At 41.7% G+C, this 26,609-nt stretch overlaps 1 protein-coding gene across 1 annotated transcript in view; it reads right to left on the bottom strand.

The window, feature by feature from the left end:
* LOC141147091 (DNA helicase B-like) overlaps window positions 1–26,609 on the bottom strand; it is a 260,293-nt gene that overhangs the window by 86,810 nt on the left and 146,874 nt on the right. The window contains exons 7-9 of the mRNA XM_073634187.1: window positions 19,645–19,704; window positions 9,323–9,412; window positions 9,137–9,242 (exon numbers count right to left, since the gene is read on the bottom strand). Of these exons, the coding sequence (XP_073490288.1) occupies window positions 9,137–9,242; window positions 9,323–9,412; window positions 19,645–19,704 (256 nt within the window). The remainder of the gene's footprint in view (window positions 1–9,136; window positions 9,243–9,322; window positions 9,413–19,644; window positions 19,705–26,609) is intronic.

The raw sequence follows: 26,609 nt of genomic DNA, 5'->3' as shown, positions 1-26,609 counted from the left end.
TTTAAACGTGATTTCCTATTGTGAGTATCTCATCAAAAATGAAATTTTTGTTGCAGGGAATGCCTGATATCTGATTTGTATCTTAGTGCAGACTTCTGGGAAAATCAGTGAGCCAATCACACAAGCAGGAATATAGGATTTTTTATAACAGCTTACCTGTAAAATCCTTCTCTTTTGAGGTACATCACGGGACACAGAGCCTCCGTAATTACTGATGGGTTATAGGGTATCACTAGGTGATTGGACACTGGTCACACCCTACACAGGAAGTTCAACCCCCTATATAACCCCTCCCCTTACTGGGGATACCTCAGTTTTGTAGCAAAGCAATATAAGTGTATTAGAAGAGGGGCAGGACCTCTGTGTCCCATGGTGTACCTCAAAAGAAAAGGATTTTACAGGTAATCCTATTTTCTTTCTCGTACATCACAGGACACAGAGCCTCAGTAATTAATGATGGGATGTCCCAGAGCAATGCTATTTGAGGGGAGGGGACCACACAACGTAGGGTGTAATCAGACCTGAGGACCTGGTACCGCTGCCTGCAGCACACTACGCCCAAAGGCGATATCCTCATGCCTTCCCACATCCACCTGATAAAATCTGGTGAATGTATGGACTGAAGACCAGGTTGCAGCCTTGCAGATTTGAGTCATAGAGGCCCGGTGATGCACCGCCCAAGAAGCACCAATAGCCCTTGTGGAGTGTGCCTTGATTTAAAAAGGTGGAATTTTCTGTTTCAAACCGTAAGCTTGAATAATCATTTGTCGAATCCATTTTGAAATGGTAGACTTTGACGCTGCCTGTCCTCTATTGGGATCCTCTGGCAGTACGAACAAAAAATCCGTTTTGCGAATTTGAGCAGTTGCTACCAGATAGGCTTTGACTGCTCTTACTACATCCAAAGAATGTAGTGACCTTTCTTCCACAGAACAGGGATCTGGAAAAATGGAAGGTAAAACAATATCTTGGTTTAGATGAAAATCTGAAACCACTTTCGGTAGAAAGCTAGGATGAGGGCGCAATACCACTCTATCCTTGTGCATGATTAAATAAGGCTCTTTATAGGAAAGGGCTGCTAATTCTGATACTCTTCTAGCAGAAGAAATAGCTACCAGAAAGACTAACTTTCTTGTCAATAAGACCAAGGGAATCTGACGTATAGGTTCAAAAGGCTGTTTCTGTAAAACTGACAGAACCAAATTCAAGTCCCAGGGGTTTGGGGGCGCCTTAACCGGAGGATTAAGACGCGTTACCCCCTGCATAAAATTTCGGATTAAAGAATGTAAAGCAAGTGGCCGTTGAAATAATACTGATAAGGCCGAGACCTGGCTCTTGATGGTACTCAAGGCCAGCTTCATCTCTAATCCCATTTGTAGAAAGTCAAGAATTCCACCTATTACATATTTCCTGGGATGCCAACCCCTGGATTCACACCAGGATACATAAGTCTTCCAGACTCTATGATAACCTACTCTGGAAGCTGGCTTCCTTGCATTGATCAAGGTAGAGATCACAGGACCTGAAACCCCACGATTCTTCAGAACGTGGGTTTCAATAGCCAAACCGTCAAATTTAGCATTTGTAAGGCAGGATGGAACACTGGACCTTGTGATAACAGGTCTGAACATACTATTTCTGCATACCAAGCTGGGGCCACCAGAAGTACCGACTTCTTTTCCTGCCTGATTCTGCGAAGGAGTCGTGGCAGTAGCAGAATAGGAGGAAATGCATAAACCAGTGAAAACCGATGCCACAGAATCACCAACGCATCTATCCCGTATGCAAGAGGATCCTTTGTTCTTGCCACAAGTTTTTCGATCTTTTTGTTGAATCTGGATGCAAAGAGATCTCCATCTGGAACCCCCCATCTTTGCCATATGGCCCAGAAGATGTCGGGGTGAAGAGACCATTCCCCTGGGGCTAACCGCTGGCGACTCAAATAGTCCGCCTGCAAGTTCTCGATCCCTGGAATGAAAACTGCTGATATGCATGGCACATGCTTTACTGCCCAGACTAAAATCTGGTTCACTTCTCTCATCTTGGATCCTGACAGGGCAACCCTGTCAGAGTCCAGGCCTTTAGGGCTAGATATGCCGCACGGATCTCCAGAACGTTGATGGGTAAGGTCCTCTCAGTTTTGGACCATTCCCATTGGACCGCAGACTGCTCCAGGACTGCTCCAACCCGAAAGACTGGCATCCGTTGTTACCACTGTCCAGGTAATCGGTAAAAAGGATTTCCCTTTTTGCAGATTTTCGGGTATTAACCACCAACTGAGGCTTCGACGCACTGTAGGAGACAGACGCATCAGAAAATCTAATGCATGCACTTTCTTGTTCCAGGTAGACAGGATACTGTGTTGCAGCAGTCTTGAATGAGACTGAGCATAAAGAACTGCTTCGAATGAAGCCATCATCTTTCCCAGCAGCCTCATACAAAGGCGAATAGAAGGACCCTTCTTTGCCCTGACTACCTGAATCAGTTCTTTTAAGGCACTGATCTTTGTCTGAGGTAAAAATACCTTTTTTTGGCTTGTATCTATGACCAGGCCCAAATACTCTAGTCTTCTTAATGGTTTTAAGGAAGACTTTTCTAAGTTGATAATCCAACCTAGGTATTTCAAGTAGTTGACTGTGGTGACCAAGTTCTGGTCCAGGCAGGCTACCGACCGGTCTATCAAGAGCAGGTCGTCTAGGTATGCTATTACTGTTATACCTAGGGTCCTAATCTGGCTAGAGGAGGAGCCAAGATCTTTGTAAACACCCGAGGTGCAGTGGCTAGCCCGAAAGGCAGGGCTATATACTGGAAGTGGCGTTTCTCTACTTTGAAACGCAATTACTTTTGATGAGCAGGAAAAATGGGTATATGCAGATACGCATCCTTGATGTCTATTGACGCCAGAAGTTCTCCTCCTTGTAGGATGGAGACTACTGATCGAATTGATTCCATGCGAAAGGATCGAATTCTTAGGAATCGGTTTAGATCCTTTAGATCCAGAATGGGTCTGACATCTCCATTTGGTTTTGGAACCGTAAAAAAGGTTTGAATAAAATCCCAATCCCTGCTCTTCCGTGGGAACAACCACGATGGCTTTTTGCGACAATAGTCGCTCCAATGCTAGAAGGAAAGATTGCTTTTTCTCTGGATCTCTGGGGATAATTGTGGAGATTACTCATCTGTCCTGGAAATCCTCCTGCCAGAGCCTTGAGAACTGTAGTAGTCTTCCCCCCCACCCGAGCGAGCGAGAAGCTTTAGCATCTTGTCTAGTAGGCTTCTTCCCCCAGGACTTCTTTTGCCCCTGGGGTCGACTCTGAAAATTATTTCTTGAGCCTGACGGAGAAGGCCGTCACGACTGCCTGGAGGCTGACGCTCCTGGCACTGGGGAAAGAGCCCGTTTTAAAATTGGGATGTTTTCTCCTTTTCTTAACTGGTAAAAGTGTGCTTTTCCCACTAGGGATCTTTTGGATATAACTGGATATAACTGTCCAAATCTTCTCCAAACAGCCTTGCACCATGAAATGGAATCCAGCCAGAAGCTTCTAACATGGTGATTCAGCTGACCAATTTTTCAACCATAAGATTCTACGCATATGCACCAACCCAAGCGAAAGGCGAGAGGTTTGGATTGGATTGCATCAACCGCAAAACATAAAGCCTCTGGAAGGTTAGCCAACCCCTGGGCTTGCTGTTCAGGTAAAACTTTGAGGACCTGTTTAACATAGTCTCTCAAGTATTGACAGACTCCAATTGCTGCCACTGCAGGTTGAGCTACTGAACCTGCCAAGGAAAAAAATATTTTTTAACAGGAATCACATCTTTTTATCAGTTGGATACCTAAGCATCTGAGCATTGTCGACGGGACAGGTCAGGCTTTTATTTATGGAGGAAATGGCGGCGTCAACTGCCGGTATACCCCACATCTTTCTAAATTTTTCCTCCATAGGATAAAGTGTTGAAAACTTTTTAGGCGGAAAAAAATGTTTATCTGGGTGATCCTACTCAGAATAAATGAGCTTTTCTAGTAAACTATGAACAGGAAAAGCATGTGTTGTTTGAGGATGCTTCAGCGAACCCAAAAAAGAGGAGGGTTCTTTAACTGACTCAGATACGGGCAACTTAAATGTGGAGCGGACCAATCCAGCAAGAATTTGCACTAACACCTTCTCATCCTGAGAAGCTGAAGAGGGCCCCTTCTCCACTTGATTCCTCAGAAGAGGAATCATTAGTCTCATCCCGATCCTCTGAGAGGGATTCCTCTCCTTTTTTCCCCAGAGTTCCTCTGCCTGAGGGTCCTGGGTAACAGAGGGAGACCTAGTGCGTTTTCTTCCACTGAGTGAAGATGCGATTAAGGCCATTAGTCTTTCCTCTAATCCATTAATGGTTGAGGAAAAAACCTCCTGTGTAATGTATACAGGGGCTGAAGTGCCAGAAGCAGATGCAGCCCCTGACCCCGACGGCTCACCTTGGCCAGCCATCCCAGGTCCCACAGAGGGGAAGGTGCTGCAGTAGGGGGGGTCCTCAGAGCCTGAAGGAGATCCCCTAGAGCCTCTGGTTTTCGGGGTATTTGTACCTCTTCTACCCATAGTGCAAAGCAACAAGGTGGAGGTACCACAAAAAAACACTGACTGCTGAGCAATGTAGTTCAGCAACTGCCGCTGATACCAATGCTCAATTTGGTGTTTAAAGTAAATGCTGCCTGGGAGAATGCCTGTGTCCCACCTCACATGCGCCCATCAGCATCTGTGTCCCTCCATAGGCTGTGTGCACCTGAATGAGAGTGCACGTTATAGCCTGCATAGCCAGCGATGTGGGCGTTTAATCACGCCGGACGTCGCGCTAACGCTCCCCCCCCCCCTGCCCCCACCTCGCTTTTTCAAAGCATGTGTTTTCCCGCGCGAGCCAAGGCTCTGATCCTCGGGATAGGCATGGAGGGGAGGCTGGGGCGGAGGAGAGAGAGAAGGGCCGGTGGATGGGAACCTGCCAGAAATGGCGGTAGCGGCGGCGGGTGGCGCGGTATACTACCGCTGTTTACACAGGCTCACCCCGGCCCCCCTAAGCCATGGGGGGGGGAGAATCCCTGAAGGAGTAACCCCCCCAACCCATCCTACCTGGAGCCTGGCTGGAGGAGCGTACAGCGTGGACACTGAGACAGACGGAACAAGCATGAAAAGGTATGTGCTCTTGACAGCCCCCGGTGGCGACAATAGGCATAGCATACATTTACTTAAATGAGAAAACCCACTAGAATTAAAAAATTCTTGAGGAATCTCTCTTACCTTATCCAGCTGCAGGGTTCTATTATACAGACCCAATCTTCACCTCTCACGGTGGGCTCCATTTGAAAAAACCTTCAGAGACTGGGGCCCCCTTGAATAGGAGGATCCGCAGTTCTGGCCCCGTAAAGCACCCTGCCAGGGATATGGCTGAAAAAACCAAAGAGAAGCGTTACAGGTAAAACCTCGTTTCTTCGGACACCATCAAATTTGGCCTAAAAAAGCACTTTGAATGGATCCGGTTGCATGGTTTGCCCCAGTATAGGATATTCCTTTGGAGCTCAGCACAGCACATCTTATTCGTGACCAACATCTAAGACACTGGCGAAAAAACTGAGGTATCCCCAGTAAGGGGAGGGGTTATATAGGGGGTTGAACTTCCTGTCTAGGGTGTGATCAGTGCCCAATCACCTAGTGATACCCTATAACCCATCAGTAATTACTGAGGCTCTGTGCCCCGTGATGTACGAGAAAGAAATTACGTTTCTGGGGAGCATTATGTACACGCTCTGTGTACAGAACACCTCCAAGTAGCCATATTGCATTTTCAGAAAATTACAGAGCTGCAGATTGAAAAAGGTAATTTTTAATACCATTCAATTACAATAAGACGTGTCGCAATTGTATACGCTATAGTTTTTATTTGCCATTTCCTTTTTCCACAAAAATTTAGTTACTCTTTAAGCATAACCATGTAAACAAAGACTTCAGTACATAAACAAGATGGGCACCGGCCCCATGTGCATGAAGCCCTTGGACACAGAGAAACACCAGTAATAGCCATTGAAATACAAACTGCAGGGGGAGAAAGCAAAACCAGGTACACACAACTTCTCAACCAGGGGCACACAAGGGCAATGAGTTTGATGAGGCACAATCCATAATGTGAGCACACCTACTACCCCTAGTTGCTAACAAGGAGAACCCCTGGCAGCTCCAAATTTTTTAAATTACCCTGTCACTAAAACTTACCAATCATGGTCACAGGATCCCGTTTGAAAAAACAGAGATCCAATCTTCACCCAATATAACCGGCTAAGTCACTCAAGACCTTCAAGGACTCAGTCCCCCTTTTCTGCTCCAGGGTCCACTGCCTTGGACTTGTATAGCACCCTACCAGAATCTTCCTTGCTCAGTGCTGACTGCCCAGGGTTCCTTAATGCAGGGTCCAGCACCAAAAGGCTGCATTACTGGCAAACCCACCAAGTCTTCTGTCTCTGCTACGGGGTTTGGGTACCATCCACTTTACCATCCAGCCATCCAAATGGATCTGATTATTCAGTCCCTTGATTCCTATTAGAACTATATTGAGACCACCAGTATTCTCACAGAGAACTGAACTTACGTGGCCGTCAGCTCCAAGACACTGGTGAAAAAACTGGTGTGCTTCCCGATTACTTCCTGTCTGTTTTTTGGTTGGCCAGTGTCCATTCACCTATAGGTAGCGCATAACCCCGAAGGTAATGATAAAAAAAGCTTGGAAATCCACCTGGTAGAACTTTGAAAAATAATAAACTAGTTAGGCTAAGGGGGAGTTTCTCCATAAAGATGAAACATTTCCATCACCTTCAGACAGTAGCACAAAACGAAGGACTCATGAAGTGGGGTTGGGTAATAGGAGAGGCGTGTCCACTAAATCTTTGCCAGTGTCCAATCACCTGAAGGTACACACCTATAACCCATGGTGTATGAATATCTGCCTGTGTCCTGTACGAATATACATTTTTTTCCAATTAGTTTTGGATGGAGTGGCAAGGGAATAGTATGTATCCCTGTTAGGTACAGTTTAAGTAGACTCACTCTATTTTTCCCATGTACCGTTATCAACAAAAGTATAGGAAAAGCCCACATTTTGGGTTGTTCCTAGAACAGGAATATGGGTAAAATCGTCCAATGGGGACACCAGTTCTGGTGAATCGGGTGATAACCAGGCATTCTCTCACTTTGGAGGATTTTCCTCTCACTCCTCTCCTCTCACTCTCACAAAGTTTTGCCTATAGTTCTGCTCTTAGATTCATACTGCACCTAGATGAACAATCCATGACAATACATGACTTTACTGCAGAAAAAAAAATCAAAGCTATAAAGAGTTTAACAGTATGATAAAGATAAACAATATGTAGCGCTACCTCAGTCCCAACGTGAAAAAGACCTAAATATGCACGACCAAGCAAGACTATGTACAACAATGTGTACATAAAGTGCAAAGTGAAACACAAAGAAAATATGAATCCAATTTCACATATCAAATGTGTGGAAAGGATCAAATATCACCTAATAATGAAGTGAATAATCCAGCCTCACATGACAAAGTAAATAAATAAAATTGTAAATAATGTCACATGGTGAAAGAAGTACCCAATCAATCAATATTGAACATCTACCATAAAATAAGAGCATCAAAAAATTACTAATGGAAAATAGTAACAATATAATTCACAAGCATGCGATTCACAGATGTGATATAACAATGCGACTTCCCAAAAACAAAGTGCAGTGTGCGTGATCAAGAAAATATTGCTAAAAAAAAAACAATATTTTCACAGGTAAGTGGCTGACAAATGCATTAATTAAATGCGACTTCCAAACAAAGAAATCATTTTTGAAATTCTTGCAAAATGTAGTGTGCATATAATCCGAAGATAATGTATTCACAGGTATGCGTCAAATGCAATAATTAAATGCGATTTAGAAGATTTAAAATATCTTGCAAAGTGCAGTGTGCATGTAATCAAAAGAATATAGAAATATTTAACGGACAAATAAATATCAGTGATAACAATAGTGAAGTGAATAAAATATCCAATCAACTGTGAGCTCACATCTCAAAGTAAAATGATATAAGAGTGAAGGTAATCAAGTGCAGTTCAGACACATGTGAATGCGACTTCTAATACAGCTCCAAAGTGTGAAAAAACAGGAATCTTCTAGAGGTGAAAAAAGTGCTGGTGCAGTGGTAGCAGAAATAGTCTATACATAGTTCATCCAGTCCTGTTCCAAAGTACGATGTGCGGTGACCGTTTCCCCCAGCCTCTCACTTTTAGTAGCGGCCCCCAAATGGGCCGAGTCACGCTTACACCCACAGGTGGGTAGGGATATCGACACTAGAACGGCTTCCAAAAATGGACTTCCAATCCTGATGCCAGCTCCCGTGGGAATGGGATTGGTGCAGGATGGGATGATACTCGCCCTCACTTAATCGGTGTTCTCAGGTGAAAGTAAAAAGGAGAAAATGGGCTCCATAGTGTAGTATGTTAAAATTAAATTTTAATGTAGCGATACGGTCACTTACATAAAAGGGATCCCTTTGATAAAGTGATTGCTGTGTATTTTTATGTAAGTGACAGTATCGCTACATTAAAATTTAATTTTATTTTATGGTAGATGTTCAATATTGATTGATTGGGTACTTCTTTCACCATGTGACATTATTTACAATTTTATTTATTTACTTTGTCACGTGAGGCTGGATTATTCACTTCATTATTAGGTGATATTTGATCCTTTCCACACATTTGATATGTGAGATTGGATTCATATTTTCTTTGTGTTTCACTTTGCACTTTATATGTACACATTGTTGTACATAGTCTTGCTTGGTCGTGCATATTTAGGTCTTGGACGTATATCTTTTTCACGTTGGGACTGAGGTAGCGCTACATATTGTTTATCTTTATCATTTGTTGAGTTAGGTTATGTGAGTATGCTATTTATGTTGGCGGCTCCTTGTCCACTTTATCCTTCATTGTGGTTTTTTGCGCATTAGTTATTATTTTATTTACTCAGTTTAACAGTATTGGTGTTCATTTACAGATGCCTCATACAATGCATGATTTTACTTAGTTTACTTATTTACTTACGTTAGTTATGTAAAATATTTCCCCATTACAAATCCGCTCATCATCTGCCCACTTCACCTCGCTTTGTGTCATACGGTCAGCAGTATTCTGATCTGCACATTGTAACCTTAGGATGAAACCTTAGTATCAGACATTAGAATGCCTTTGTCAACAGCCAGAAGTCAAGTTTAGGCACAATCATCATACCTGGATGTGGTCTGAAGATCTTTGACATAGGCGTTTTTGGTGCAGCAGACCTTGTCATCACATCTAAAATCAAATCTGTTCCTGGAATCCCTGGGGAGAAAGAACACCAGATCATTGTTTTCTTACAAAAGATGACTTTTATCTAAAAGGAAACTATTATAGCTTTTGTTCAGTCCAAAAAGTTGTTCCTTGCTGCCTTTGGGAGTACCAGAAAGAACTACAATCATTTAAAGCCCAACTTCAGCTTGGGTGGATTGCCCGCCCTGCAGCACTCCCTTATGCGTGATCACACTCCCAGGGTTGTGTTCATGATGCTCAGGGCTTTCAAGAAGTGGGTTCAATAACACTAGGTGTCCAAAACTATATACAAACTTAATACATTGTATGAAAATTTCCTGTAAATATATCAAAGGATTCATATATACACATATACTTTTGTAGTAAACAGCATACCGCTCAGACCAGCATGCATAATGTCTCAACCAAGCCTCGTCCCGTACTGACACACAGGACATCGTCAGGGGACTCACTCAATGTGACAAAATGTTTCAGGGTGGGATTTGGTTTGGTTGTGACATCATTATGCATGCCAGCTCGAGCTGTGTGCTGTTATGCTGTTTGCTATTACATGTTTGTGAGTACCCCATTTTTTGCTTTACATAAACTGTTGATTATAATGGTTTCATAATATCCAGTTTATTTCCTCCTATTTGCCTTGGATTCTCCATGCAATATTTGAATTTGGGCTGGATAGCATTGAAAGCACTTTAAAGGGTCAGGGGACATCCTTGAGGCATAGCCTATTTTACTATCAAACGTTCAGGACCTCATGTTTGGGAGGTCATTTAAATCTGGTAAGGAGCTGGTGTGCAATCAGCTAGTGGAACGTGAATCGGACACATACAGCAATTACCTATGAAGTGTTATCACAGCTTATGCACATGGTATGTGTACTTTCTTGTTGCACCATTTATAATGGTTGCACTTTATATGAGTTAATGCATGGTTGTATTGTTCAGTACAAAAGTACAGGGGTTGGACAAAATTATGGAAACAAGTATGGTAAAAAGAACTAAATTGTTACTGAATATTGTGTTGGACCACCTTTGGCATCCAAGACGACCGGAATTCTCCTGGGAATAGGCAAATATAAGTCTTGGATGATAGACTATGGAATCTGATACCACTTTTCATGCTAAAATCCAGGTCACAATTCTGTGCATGACCTTTTGTCTCTTTCGGTCAGTTGACCATATTGACCGAACTTTTGCTCATCAAACGACATCTTCCCAGAAACTGTTGTAATAACAATTGATACTGTAACTCGTGACACCACAAATAAATTGGCAACTTTAGACACAGGAGCACCAGCTAAACGGGCACCAACAATTTTCCCTCTCTGAGACTCAGTAAGCTCTGACATGACTCTGTATTAAGTTGATGCATGGTTGTTTTGTTCAGTACAAAAGTACAGGGGTGGAAAAAATTATGGAAACAAGTATGGTAAAAATAAAATTGTTACCGAATATGTTGTTGGACCGCCTTTGGCATCCAAGACAGCTTGAATTCTCCTTGAATTCACCAGCTAAATGGGCACCAATAATTTGCCCTCTCTGAAACTCAGTAAGCCCTGACATGACTACGTATTACTAGCAGCACACGATGCAGTGAATGACGAAAATGAGGCTTCCCACCTGTTATCTTGGTGTCTCATCACACAGCGGAAGCAAAAGAATGTTACATCACTTCCACTTTCAATGTGAAACATGTCGTCTCTTTTACACCTGCAAATCATGCAGTGTTTCCATATTTTTGTCCAATCCTTGTAAATGTATATATGAATCCTTTGATATATTTAAAGAGATTGTGCATCTGATATATTTATAAAGTTTGTATATAGTTTTCCACAATTATTTTTGCAGTTGAACTTTGCATATTTATGAGCAAATTTGGTGTGGTTTTTCATGTGTCACTTGATATATTTTTTAAAGCGATAGATAGCACAACAATTTTTTTATTCAGTTTATGTTGTTGTTGTCTGGCAACTATTGAGTACATCTGCCTAAATGTCTGTCACTAAGCACAGAACTTTTTGGTTATAATCACACTAGATATCACGTAATCAAGAAGAGCAGAAGCAAAATCGATCAGGCTCTCTGCAGTAAAAAGTGCCAGAGAGGAGGGGAGTATCTGCAGTGAAAGTAGCTTTTTCCCACAAGTACTAGCCTATACAATTCATAAAAGCTAGTGTCGGGGTTTAAGGTGCAGAATCTCAATTAAAAGTTCACAAACACAGATATCTTTTTTTTTGGTATATTATATATTGGAGATCCGCGCTTAGGAAAAAGAGTTGTAGCCTCCCCTAGTTAGTTCCCAAAGGGACCTATAAAGATATATAAAGGAGAATGGGAAAATGGCGCTACCCTATATTGCACAGGGTGTATAATTCTAATTAAATATAATTACTTCTAACACAGCATGTAAAATAAATATATAAATCCCAGTGTGCATATTCCCTTGTGTTTTCCTGGGAGGAGCGGTCTATGTATATTTTTTATAGATCTATACACATTTTTCATACATATGCACACTGGGATTTATATATTTATTTTACATGCTGTGTTAGAAGTAATTATATTTAATTAGAATTATACACACTGTGCCATATAGGGTAGCATCTTTTTTTTTGGAATTATGTCTATGATGGTATATTTTGGTGACCATTGTGTGAGACTGCCTGGAAATGTATCACCTGCTAACTGCATAAATGTCTGCAACTGTCAGAGTAGTGCATTTATTTTGAAAGCAAACTCCCATGAAACAGCCATTTGTGTCAGGAAATATTTCTGTACATAGATTTAAACATAGAAATGTCTACAAATGGGTATTCTATTGACAATTTTGAAAGAAATTGGCCAAGATGTGCCCATATAGACTATAGATAGACTTTGTCAGCCTTGAGGCCTGTGAAGTAAGGAGGTACAGTGAGGGAAAATAAAATATGATTCCCTGCTGATTTTGTATATTTGCCCACTGACAAAGAAATGATCACTCTATAATTTTAATGGTAGGTTTAGTTTAACAGCGAGACAAAATAGCAACCAAAAAAAAAATCCAGAAAAATGCATTTCAAAAAAGTTTAAATTGAATTGCATTTTACTGAGTGAAATAAGTCTTTGACCCTTTCGCAAAACATGACTTAATACTTGGTGGCAAAATCCTTGTTGGCAATCACAAAGGTCAGATGTTTCTTGTAGTTGGCCACCAGGTAGCACACATCTTAGGAGGGATTTTGTCTCACTTCTCTTTGCAGATCCTCTCCAAGTCATTAGGGTTTCAAAGCTGACGTTTGGTAACTCGAACCTTCCAGCTCCCCCCACATATTTTCTATGGGATTAAGATCTGGAGACTGGCTAGGCCACTTCCAGGACCTTAGTGTGCTTCTTCTTGACCCACTCCTTTGTTCCCTTTGCCACGTGTTTTGGGTCATTGTCATACTGGAATACCCATCCACGACCCATTTTCAATGCCCTGGCTGAGGGAAGGAGGTTCTTACCCAAGATTTGACGGTACATGGCCCCGTCCATCGTCACTTTGATGCGGTGGAGTTTTCCTGTCCCCTTAGCAGAAAAACACCCCCAAAGCATAATGTTTCCACCTCCATGTTTGATGGTGGGGATGGTGTTCTTGGGCTCATAGGCAGCATTCCTCCTCCTCCAAAGTTGAGTTGTTGCCAAGGAGCTTGAATTTGGTCTCATCTGACCACAACACTTTCACCCAGTTCTCCTCTGAATAATTCAGATGTTCATTAGCAAACTTTAGACAGGCTTGTACATGTTGAATGTGTTTTCTTGAGCGGGGGGACCTTGCGGGTGCTGCAGGATTTCAGTCCTCTGTGGCATAGTGTGTTACAAATCGTTTTCTTGGTGACTGTGGTCTCAACTGCATTGAGATCATTGATAAGATTCTCCCTGGTAGTGCTGGGCGGATTCATCACCGTTCTCATAATCATTGAAACTCCACGAGGAGAGATCTTGCATGGAGCCCCAGACCCAGGAAGATTGACAGTTATTTTGTGTTTCTTCTATTTGCGAATAATCACACCAACTGTTGTCACCCTCTCACCAAGCTGCTTGGCGATGGTCTTGTAGCCCATTCCAGCCTTGTGTAGGTCTACAAACTTGTCCCTGACATCTTTGGACAGCTCTTTGGCCTTGGCCATGGTGGAGAGATTGGAATCTGATTGATTGATTGCTTCTGTGGACAGGTGTCTTTTATACAGGTAACAAGCTGAGATTAGCAGCACTCTCTTAAAGGGAGTGCTGCTAATCTCAGCTTGTTACCTGAATAGAAGACACCTGGGAGCCAGAAATCTTGCTGATTGATAGAGGATCAAATACTTTTTTCATTCATTAAAATGCACATTAATTTAAACTTTTTTGGAATGTGTTTTTCTGGATATATTTGTTGTTTTTCTGTCTCTCACTGTTAAAATAAATCTACCATTAAAATTATAGACTGATCATTTCTTGGTCATTGGGCAAACGTACAAAACAGCAGGGGATCAAATACTTTTTTCCCTCACTGTATGCTCCGCAATATACAACAATGATCCCCTGTGCACGAGTGAGAAACCCAAATGGAAAATGTGTCTATTGAAAAAATGCATCTCTTTCGAAGTCTTGCTGCCCTCTTGGACCGGGGTTGTCCTCGGAACACTGTAGAGATAGAAAAAGAAAAGAGGGCGCACTGGCCTAGTGCATTATCTAACACATTTTAATTAATCTACAATAAAAGTACTACTCACAAACATAGGTAGGAAAAGTTCTCATCTCACAACACAACTTGGTTGCAATCTCCCAAACTCTGATACCTCAAGCATAGGGGGAACTACACCAGAGTCCCTACTGGCTAACACATTTTGAAGGCATGTCCTTCATCAGATCCAAACATTAAATATTTCAGTTATATAAATACCTCTTTTCTAATCACTGCCACACCCACCTCGTGAGAGTCATGGCCCCTTCACAAACAGGGGGGGTGGGGGGTCAGTGGATAAAAAAGTAGTAGTATTCACTTTATACTCCTGCCAGGGAGGACAAAATGAAAAAGAAATGATGCAATGGTGAGATATTTTACTACTACAAAAACATATAGAGTTCAAAAGAGCCCCTATAGGGCGTAGGATCACCAAAATGTGTTCTTTTCTAGATGAGGATCATAAAGAAGATTGGATTAGATGCCTGCGTGATTGCAATAGATCTTGGCTCCAATTCATCATCACACAGAGGGAGCAGAATCTAATAAGCATCTGGGCAGACTTTACCAACCTTCAAGACAAACTAGCTATGTACACCTCAGTACATTTCAATAATGGGATCAAAGGGTGTGTTGCCATGGCTAGTTGTAGTGACTTTAATATATGCCAAAATATGGAGTTTTTAGGCCATAGGTTGTTACAAGCTAAGGCTCTCTCGATTGATATGCAAATGTACAAGTTGGACTGGTAGCGGAGGAAGTTTTCTGCAGGGTATGATGCAACAGTAAGTAGGTGGAGGAGATTGGGTTTTCAAACAAGCATGTGGAGAGACAAAGGGAGTTGTGTTTTGGGAGGACAAAGAGAAAGACATGGCTGCCAGAAGCTGGAGAACTTTGGAGACGTTTGAAGATTGATACATTAATGGAAGTTGAGTAACTGTTTAGTTCACTTATTGCAAACATTTTGTACATGCCTATTTTGCTAGAAAGGATAATTGGCATTGTGCATGTTGTAGGCATATTTTTTAAGCTATGAATTGTATTGTATATCCTACATTTGTATGTGCAGCTTTTCTGTTTAGTAAAGCATTAATACACTACAGAGGTCTAAGTTTCCTTGGTTTTACCGCAAGAATCTTAATAGATAGATGAAAGCAAAACATTTGGAGGCTCGTCCTGGTTTTGCGCTAAACGCTCAACTGAAGCAGACCTGTTCTCTGCGGTGTTTTGATGTTTGTGCTTGGGGGAAATGCTACGTACCCTGTTTAGGAAGAGTAAGACTGCAAAGGTTTCTGGTGTCCAGGAGGAGAAGTCCTTAGTCTGCTTGTCTTCAGCAAACTGTTTGCTGGCTTTCTTGTGAATTATCTTTAGAAGAGGCTTCCTTCTGGGAGGACAGGCATGCAGACCAATTTGATGCAGTGTGCAGCGTATGGTCTGAGCACTGACAGGCTGACCCCCCACACCTTTAACCTCTGCAGCAATGCTGACAGCACTCATAGGTCCATTTCCCAAAGACAACCTCTGGATATGACGCTAAGCACATGCACTCAACTACTTTGGTCAACCATGACGAGACCTGTTCTGAGCGGAACCTGTCCTGTTAAACCGCTGTTACACATACATACACACACACATACACATGTTACACACACACACACACACACACACACATACATATACTATTTTTCATAGTAGTAGTAGTAGTAGTAGTAGTTCTTTTGAAATCTTACATTTTTTTTTTCAAATATATTTGATTTCCGATAACTCTAACCCGGTGATGTCATCATCTCTGGGTCATGTATGCATATAAGGCCATGTAGATGCATACATACATATTGATATTTGTATACACTACTTTATTTTTGACACTATTTTATGCAGAGAATATCCCCAATTTAATACATTTCTTAGATACTATACATCAGGTTAAATAATTATGGTTTTTGTCTTTTTCTGTGTATCAGTGCGTATGTGTGCATCTTGCATACATTTATGCCGCATGGATCTACATGCATTCACACTCTTACTAATCTCTGATAGCCAATTAAGGACCGTGTCACGCCGATATATGTCAGAAGAATGGCACGGCTGGGCATATCAACGTATATATACACACGTCGCCTTTAAGACACGGCATTGTGCGAGTGTGACCGCGGGTCCCGCGGACTCTATGTCTGCCGGGAGTCCAGCGATCGTCTCACGAAGAGGAAGAACTGGGAAATGCTGATGTAAACAAGCATTTCCCTGTTCTGCCTAGTGACAGGACACTGATCACAGCTCCCTGTGATCGGGAGCAGTGATCAGTGTCGTGTCACACGTAGCCCATTAGAACACATCCTTAGGACACACTTAACCCCTTCAGCGCCCCCTACTGGTTAACCCCTTCACTGCCAGTGTCATTTTTACAGTAATCAGTGCATTTTTATAGCACTGATCGCTGTATAAATGACAATGGTCCCAAAATGGCATCAAAAGTGTCTGATGTGTCTGCCATAATGTCGCAGTCACGATAAAAAATGCTGATTGCCGCCATTACTAGTAAAAAAAAATATTAAAAAAAATGCCATCCATCTATCCCCTATTTTGTAGACGCTATAACTTTTGCGCAAACCAAATAAACGCTTATTGCGATTTTTTTTTTACCAAAAATATATGTAGAAGAATATCGGCCTAAATTGAGGAAAAAAAAATCGTTTTATATATTTTTTGGGGATATTTATTCTAGCACAAAAGTAAAAAATATTGCTTTTTTTCAAAATGGTCACTTTTTTTGTTTATAGCGCAAAAAATAAAAACCGTAGAGGTGATCAAATACCACCAAAAGAAAGCTCTATTTGTGGGGGGAAAAAGGACATCAATTTTGTTTGGGAGCCACGTTGCACGACCACGCAATTGTCAGTTAAAGCGACGCAGTGCCGAATCGCAAAAAGTGAGATCAGCATTGTAGTCCCTATTTAATTTTATTCTATATTTATATATAGTGACCAAATATGGCTACTGTTTAAGATACTACGATTAGGACTATTAATACAATATTATATACTGTTTTATATACAGTATATCACTCTTGTACAACTGTGGACACATCGTGAGAGCCACAAGCCCATCAAGCAACTATTTAGATTATAATTACTACATATATCTTGTACATAGGTTTACAATATACCCCAATTGGCTTTGTCCACCCCTGTAGAGCACCCACTTTTGCTTTATTCCCCATTTACTTCACATGCATCTGTTATGTATTTCCTGGTCGCCTCACCATATTAATGCAGTGTCACATCCTCAGTAGATCTCTTACATTCAGACTCCGACAAAATGGCAGCGGGTTGTAAACAGGAAGTGACGTTTACATTAACCGGAAGTAGCGGCTTGAACGTATTTCAAGCCCCTAACATCAGCTTGTATTCCAGGACAGGCAGGCCTCCCTATCTGGAGTGTTTACATGGCCTCCTGCGTTCCAGTGATGGGGGAATGCGTGTTTTAACAGCCCTACAGGCCCTGACATATAGGTGTGCAAAAGGTACTAAATGGGAAATATACGGTATAAGATACATAAAATTATTATTAGATTGCGTAATATACTATTAGAGTGCGTGTGTGTGTGTGTGTGTGTATGTGTGTGTGTGTGTGTATGTGTATGTGTGTGTATATATATATATATATATATATATATATATATATATATATATGAAAGTGCACACTCTCAGGTTTAATTTGAGGGTATGTACGTCCAAATCGGAGGAAGGGTTTAGGAATTACAGCTCTAAAGCCTCATACACACGATCAAGCCTCATACACAGCCAACATTTGTCCGATGAAAACCGAAAAAGTTTGTCAGATGGAGCGTACACACGGTCGGATGTTGCCTTAAAACAGCTAATTTGCATGTTTGTTGTCAAAAAGTCCTATCGTGTGTATGGGCCTTTAGGCTTCAAAAAATGAACCAAATCCATCAGAGAGATAGGAGCAACATTAGGAGTGGCCAAATCAACAGTTTGGTACATTCTGAGGAAAGAAGAATGCACTGCTGAGCTCAGTAACATAAAAAGGCCTGGACATCCATGCAAGACAACAGTGGTAGATGATCGCAGGATCCTCTCTATGGTAAAGAAAAACCCATTCACAACATCCAGACAAGTGAAGGACACTCTCCAGGAGGTGGGCGTATCATTTTCAAAGTCTACAATCAAAAGAAGACTTCACACGAGCAAATACAAAGGGTTCACCACAAGGTGCAAACCATTCATTAGCCTGAAGAATAGAAAAGCCATATTAGTCTTTGTCAAAAAACATCTAAAAAAGCCAGGCCAGTTCTGGAAAAGCATTCTTTAGACAGATGAAACTAAGATTGTACTGTACCAGAATGACGGGAAAAAAAACGTGTGGAGAAGGCTTGGAACAGCTCATGATCCAAAGCACACAACGTCATCTGTAAAACATGGTGGAGGCAGTGTGATGGCATGCATGGCTTCCAGTGGCACTGGGTCATTGGTGTTTATTGATGATGTGACAGAAGCAGCCGGATGAATTCTGCAGTGTTTAGAGACATATTGTCAGCTCAGATTCAGCCAAATGCAGTAAAGTTGATTGGACGGCGCTTCACAGTACAGATGGACAATGATCCAAAAACACACTGCAAAAGCAACCCATGAGCTTTTGAAGAAAAATAACTGGAATATTCTGAAATGGCCAAGTCAATCACCTGATCTCAACCTAATTGATAAATAATTAATAAATAATTAATTACACCACATTTATGAGCCCATTCTGAAATATGTGAAAATGGATGAGTTTACTGTTCCCCTCCCCCCTGGCTACTTATTTCTCCTTTCCTCTCTTTGCAAGGGGGCCATGGCAATCGCCAGGTGGGAGTGACAATGATTAGAATAGAGGTATTTATATGACTGAAAGATCATTTGCTGTTCGGCTCCGATGAAGGACATGCCTTCGAAACATGTTAGCCAGCAGGGACCCTGATGAGGTCCCCCCTTATGTTCGAGGTATCGGGGAGTTTGGGAGATTGCAACCAAGTTGTGTTGTCAGATGTGCGCTTTTTACTACCTATGTTTTGCAAGTAGGACTTACTTTATTCTATTTTAATAAAACATGTTGGATAATGCACTAGGCCAGTGGCCCTTTTTCTCTCTTTTCATGCTCCGCAATATGGATGGGGCATTGAAAAGCAACTATACACTTTGATTCGTAAATGTGGGGCAGAAAAATGAAAGAAAAAATTGTGCTAGTTACCCACAGGCAAATATGGGAAAAGTCAGAACACTGTAACATAACTAGTAAAAAAGAAGGACATAGCTGTGTAGTTCCATTGTCCCATTAATAGTTTTGTATAAACGTAGAAAATGGAAGACACACGTAACAGTTACGTGGTGTGTGATGCTCCCTTTTAGTGTATACCAAACTTGAAAGAGATTGGGAAAACCAGCCATGGAAATTTCTAACTAAACTTGAAGCATGTGGAGCCCAGGCAGGGCACCAGACTGGCTAATAATACCGATCTACCCAAGCTTAAAAGGAGAGAAGTTAACACTAAGCTACATACGTACTTTATTCTATGTCCTGAATAGTTTTTGCAGCACAGATCATTTATCAGTAAACAATCCTTCCTAAATGCAGAGGAAGAAAAAAAACAAGATTGGGTACATAATGTAAAACAGAATTTGAATTACATACATACACAGCATACATTTATTAAATGTAAAATTAAAAGGTCATAGACAAAATTAAATACTGCAAACTTCATGTCATTTTGACAAAGTCTTCTTTCAAATTGCGCTATTAGGGATCCAGTACAATACGCATTAGATATGCGTAATGGTGTGTATCATTATCTGCAGGTGGCTGCTTCAGCTAAAAATCTTTCCTGCAATGACTACTTCACAGCTGGCTGCTAAATGCTGCCCTGAGTATCTGTCTTCCTGCACTGTGAAGGTTAAAATAAGCAGCTGCTACCGAGAAAAAGATGCACTCACTGCCCCCTCTACCATTCACAGAGCTTGTATTACTAAACTCCCAAAATGCATTGAGTTCTGTGAATAGGGGAGGTGCAGCTGAACGACAAGAAATCCTCCTCTGTCCATTCACAGAACACAATGCATTGTGGAAGTTTAGTAATACAGGCTCCATGAATGGTGGAGAGGGCACAAAGGGGTGAGCGGGGCAACTTTTCTCAGCTGCAGTCGCTGCTTCACAGTGTTAAAAGACAGCCCACTGAGGGCAGTATCTAGTGGCTATGAAGGAGGCACAGCAGGGAAGAGTTGTAGCAGAAGCAGCCACCTGCAGGCAATGGGATACACATACCTAATGTGTTTGGTGCAATACCCCCGCAAAAATGTATACTAAACCTCAGCTTTAAATTACATTTTTCCCCAAGTGGATCAAAGAACATGATTAGTTCTAATCTAAACAGGCCACCACTGCTCTCAGTCTGTAGCATAGGTGCAAGTGCCCTGACTGCATATTTGTGATGTCATCCACACATGATTCAGAAGACACACACAAACAGGTTTTACAAAGAAGTCTGTAAAGCCTTGTTTAACGTACTTTAACCACTTCAAGTCCAGACTGTTTCACCTCCATCCAGTCCAGGCCATTTTTCAGATTTCAGCACTGTCACACTTTGAATGACAATTACTCAGCCATGAAAAACTGTACCCAAATTAACTTTACATCTTTTTTAAATTTTTATTTTTGGTAGGTAAAACAGCAACAAAACATCGACCTTGAGCAAGGCAATAATAAAGAACACAGGTATATTGTTTAAAAAAGGCACATTATGACAGTGTCTATCACATAACATACAATACATAGAGAGATTGTCCTTAGACAAAAAGCTCTGCAGATATAGATAATATGAACCAGTTTGCCTGTGGTAAAAATAAATAATAAACCCTGCATAAAGTTTTCAACATTTTGAGGGACAATGTTTACAAAAATAAATAAAAGGGGGGGGGGGGAGACAGAGTGAAGGCAGGACATGAAGGCAGATAGGAAAGGAGGAAGGGGAGGCGGCCCCCTAACCCCCTGCCTAAGAGGGGTCAGTAGCCAGTTAATCTTTGTAATTCGTGGAGAATTTAAACTAGGTCAAACAGAACCATGTCTTTAGAAAAGGTTGTTCAACTCAGTGGCGTAGGGACATAGTGAGGTCCTCCAAAGTCCTAAAGTAATTTACTGCATTGATTCATTGGCCAATCGATGGGGTCAGTGCTGACTTCTCCTGCCCCTTGTGACGTCACAGCCCAAAGCATTATGGGGCGGTGATGTCACAAGGGGCAGGGCCTTCGGATGATGTCAGTGGACGTTGGCATTGGCACACCGCGACCCAGCATTACAGCGGGAGAAAGCGTTGAGTCAACATCGGAGGAAGAACAGCGGGAGAGGAGACCCGGCAGAGGCAGAAGATAGGGCTAGATAAGGTAAAAAAAATTGAAAGTCACGTGTCGTGTGACGCAACGCGTAGGAGGAGTCAGTGACGTGCAGTATTGAGGCCGGTCAGCAGTGTGGCACGAGCGGTGTGAGGATTCACTGCGCCCCAAGCGGCTGATTGTTGTTTTTCGGAGGAGCCAGTGACGTGGAGTAGTGAGGCCGGGCAGCAGTGTATTATGAGCGGTGTTGAGACTCACCGCGCCCCAAGTGGCTGATTTCTCTTCATCCAGGCATTTACCATTCAGGTTTATGTGAGTGCATCCAGCATAGTGTGACTATTTAATAGTAATTAGTTACTGCGCAATCATGTTTTTTTCTGCTTATTTCACATGTTTGTTGTTCCTGAAAAGACTCATCTGGAAATCCGCATAATATAGAGAAAATTGGGAGATCTCTGACTTGATTTATCTCATGCCTGAATATAAAGCAGACTATTTATAACAGAAACGGCTTTCTATAGACACTCATATTCTTTATATATAAATGAGAACGGCTTTTAATAGACATTTTTCCCACCATATATGAGTATATTTATATATATATTTTTACATTGGTTTATTTATAATATTTATATTTATCATTAGTTATAGATCCAATGTCACAGGCGTGTTGGTACTTAGATTGTGGATATTGGATCACTGTGTTTCTTGATTTAATGCTTCTGACCTGACCAGACCTATATTTACCAATTTTTTATGTGGAGGGACTATAACTATTTATTCATAGAGTGACTGGGGTTTTATTAGCGCAACTATTACTTTTAAGATTCATGTAGCATTGACTTCCTAAAATTCATCTGCCCTTAGTTCAGGCATAAAAGCAGGAGGGCATGCTTAGCTGAGAAAACCCCTCCTCCCCTCCAGAAGACTCCTGGGATGTATGACATCATTTGCGTAGGCAAGAAACCAGGAAGAAACTGAAGAAAGGTAAAAAATTGTTCAAAACAATATAACATACTTTCCTATCTATTTACTAATGCTAGCAGCATAAGGATTAAAAATAGTCAATGTTGACTGAGAGAGTGAAGTTCCACTTTAAAGTGGTTCATTTCTACCTTAACCGGTTAACGACCGCCTCACAAACAAATACATTGGCAGAATGGCAAGGCTGGGCAAAGTGACGTATATTTACGTCACTTTGAATTTCCCACCCTGTCGCAAGCTCAGTGAAAGTGCCCGCGGAACCCGCAGACTCGATGTTTGCCGGTGTCCCGCAATCGGGTCACTGAGCTGCAGAACGGGGAGAGGCAAGTGTAAACAAGCATCTACCCGTTCTGCCTAGTGACACTGACACTGATCGTCTGCTCCCTCTCATCAGGAGCAGCGATCAGTGATTTGTCACTTGTAGCCACGCCCCCTAACAGTTAGAATCACTCCCTAGAACACACTTAACCCCTTCCTAGCCCCCTAGTGGTTAACCCCTTCACTGCCAGTCACATTTATACAGTAATCAGGGGATTTTTATAGCATAGTATAAATGTGAATGGTCCCAAAATAGCATCAAGTGTCCGATATGTCTGCCATAATGTTGCAGTCATGATATAAATAAAAAAAAAAAAAAAAAAGCGCTGATCGCCGCCATTACTAGTAAAAAAAAAAAATATTAATAAAAATGCCATAAAACTATACCATATTTTGTAGACGCTATAACTTTTGCGCAAACCAATCAATAAAACGCTTATTGCGATTTTTGTTACCAAAAAAATATGTAGAAGAATGCGTATCGGCCTAAACTGAGGAAAGAATTTGTTTTTTTATATATTTTTTAGGGATATATATTATAGCAAAAAGTAAAAAATATTGCATCTTTTTCAAAATTGTCGCTCTATTTTTGTTTATAGCATAAAAAAAAAAAAAAAAAAACGCAGAGGTGATCAATAACCACCAAAAGAAAGCTCTATTTGTGGAAAAAAAAAAAAAGGACGTCAATTTTGTTTGGGGGCCACGTCGCACGACCGCGCAACTGTCAGTTAAAGCGACGCAGTGCCGAATCGCAAAAAGTGGCCCAGTCATTTGGCAGCCAAATGGTCCGGAGCTGAAGTGGTTAATGCTCCTGCTGCTGTCAAACAAATCCTGTGAGGAGGGGGTGGGGGGCAGAGCTGAGACAAGGAAGAGCCAAGATTGTCGGTGGGGGACACCAGAAGAGGAGGTTCTGGGCAGTATAACATGTTTATTATTTTACCATAAATAAAATATCCTTTACAACCCTTTGCTGACCAACGTGTGGATACTAACGTCCTGTCAGCAGGACTAAGGCTGTACAGTTATTTCAGCCAATGATTAGTTGTTTTGTAAAAGTGATTACTTTTACAGTGCTGTCAATGGCTGCACTCTCCCGCTGCCGCCTGTGGTGGTTTCCACGCTCTCCTGTTCCTTTGGGAGCCCGGGACTGCTTCCCACAGAAGAGATGGGGAACATCCATCCCCCCCCCCCCCAATCTCCTTTGTGATGAATAAACCAGTGACAAGGATTTTGAAGCTTCCGGTTGCAGAGCTGTCATTTCCCCTGATGTCTTCTTAAAGAGTATCGGTCACCTTCTCAAAAGATATCATAAAATAATAAATAAAAATAATTTTAAAATGAATTTAAAAACACTTCTGTCCACCCGCACATACATGCAAATGCATGCTTAGGTCCAGCACACATGTAAACAGCGATTGCACCACACAAGATATCTGTGGGGTAAGACACCACTCAAAACCGACCCAGTGCTTAAGACATGGCTGTTTATGGCCTCAGCCAGCGCTGCTCAGGCCACGTCCCCTAACATGTTTTGCCTCGCCTACTTGGGTTTGGCACACATGAGGTATCGCTGCAAACTTTGAAGTGAGAACAATAATACTAGGGCCATAATATGCAATTAACTGTAAACTGTTAACCTGTCAAAGCTTTTAAAGTATCAGCTATGGACACTTTCAGGAACCATAGTTTGTATTAATTTCAAGGGGAAACACAATTTTAAATATTGACATAACTGGTATCTATTTACATGATGCAACATCATTTATATATTACCAAAAATTGTAACAGCCACCATTTTATTCTCCATGGTCTCTAATGTCAGAAAATATATCATGTTTGGGTGTTCTAAGTAATTTTCTAGTAAACTGCTCGTTTTAACATGTATGTTGAAAAGACAGCAGGTGCCCAAGCATACACCTGTATGAAGGCTGCGTGATTTCCCACATAGGATGTACAGGTGTCCCGTGCATCTGGGTGCAGGCAGTCCCATGTATATCATTTGAGAAGCATCGACTGCACGGACACAGCCACTGCTCCCAATTTGACATCCACGTGGGTACATGTGCCCGAACGTGCACTGTCTGTATTTGGGGACACGTACCTGCATACGCACGGATGTCAAATTAAGATCAATGCTGTGTCTGTGCAGCTGTTGCATCCCAATTGACATGAATGGGACTGTCTGCACTCGGATGCACAGAACACCTGTGCATCCCTTATGGGCAAACACGGCCCTTGCACAAGTGAACACTTAAGTACACCAAAGTGAATGAGGCTTAAACCTCAAATTTAATCTGCCTATTATTTTGACTTACCTGACTCCTCCTTACCCTTGCATTAACATGCCAATTACTAGAAGACAGCCTAATGTACATATTCGTTGCGGCTTTCAAGTGCAGCTACAGACATCATCCGGTATGGTTTCCTTCTGGGGTGCCTGGCTTTTTTTAACCACTTCAGCCTCGGAAGGATTTACCCCCTTAATGACAGAGCTGTTTTTGCGATTTGGCACTGCGTCGCTTTAACTGACAATAGCGCAAACGTGTGACGTACCAAAACAAAATTGACGTCCTTTTTTTCCCACAAATAGAGCTTTCTTTTGGTGGTATTTGATCACCTCTGCGGTTTTTATTTTTTGCGCTATAAACAAAAAAGAGCCACAATTTTGAAAAAAAAAATATTTACTTTTTGCTATAGTAAATATCCCACATTTATTTTTTTTAAAACAAATTTCTTCATCAGTTTAGGCCAATATGTATTCTTATACATATTTTTGGTACAGAAAAAATAAATAAATAAAATAAATAAATAAATCGCAATAAGCGTATATTGATTGGTTTGTGCAAAAATTATAGCATCTAAAAATAGGGAATAGATTTATGACATTTTTATTATTATTATTTTTTTTACTAGTAATGGGGGAGATCAGTGATTCTTAGCGGGACTGTGACATTGCGGTGGACAGATCGGACACGTTTGACACTTTTTTGGGACCATTGACATTTATACAGCGATCAGAGCTAAAAATAGCCACCGATTACGGCATAAATGTCACTGGCAGGGAAGGGGTTAACTGTGTTCCCTATGAGTGTTTCTAACTGTGGGGGGGGGGGGGGGGGGTGGGCTTACTGAGACATGACAGAGATCACTGTTCCCGACCACTGGAAACAATAGATCCCTGTCATGTCACCTGTCAGAATGAGGAAATGCCTTATTTACTTAGGAATCTCCCTGTTCTGCCTGTGTACAAGGCAATCGTGGACCGCCGGAGGACATTATGTCCTTGCGACCCATGGGCACGCTCCCACAGCGTGCAGCGGAAGTGAACGTTCGGCGCCGCCTGCAACTGAGCCTGCGCGAGCCTCCGTACACCTACGGCGATTTGCGCAGGAGAGCCATCAAATGACGGCTGGCGGTCCTAAAGCGGTTAAAAGCCATCTGAAAGACTAATTGGCTGCTTGATTGCTTTTAAATGCGCCGCAAGGGGTCACCCCCACTGGTGCCTCTCCGGGATCCCCTTCTCATCGGAGAACCCAGAACTCTTACCATAGAGATCATTGAGGATCGGAAAGACTCTGATGAGCTGTATGGTACAGGAAACCGGAAACCAATGAGTACTATTGTCACTTCCGGTTTCCCTGGATGTAAACAGCGACATTTTTAAGATGGTAAAGCATCTGAGCACACCGATCTTGGTGTGATCAGATTTATCCATAATGGGTACCTGTCACTGCCTATTGCTGTCAAAAATGTTTACATTCCTTGTGACAGTAATAAAAAATAAAAATAAGAAACAGTGTAAAAAAAGATAAAAGATAAATACATTTTAAAAAAAATAATCGCAC

The sequence above is a fragment of the Aquarana catesbeiana genome, linkage group LG06 (genome assembly GCF_042186555.1).
Source record: "Aquarana catesbeiana isolate 2022-GZ linkage group LG06, ASM4218655v1, whole genome shotgun sequence".
In the NCBI taxonomy this organism is placed as follows: Eukaryota; Metazoa; Chordata; class Amphibia; order Anura; family Ranidae; genus Aquarana; species Aquarana catesbeiana.
This window is presented reverse-complemented; position numbering and strand designations above follow the sequence as displayed.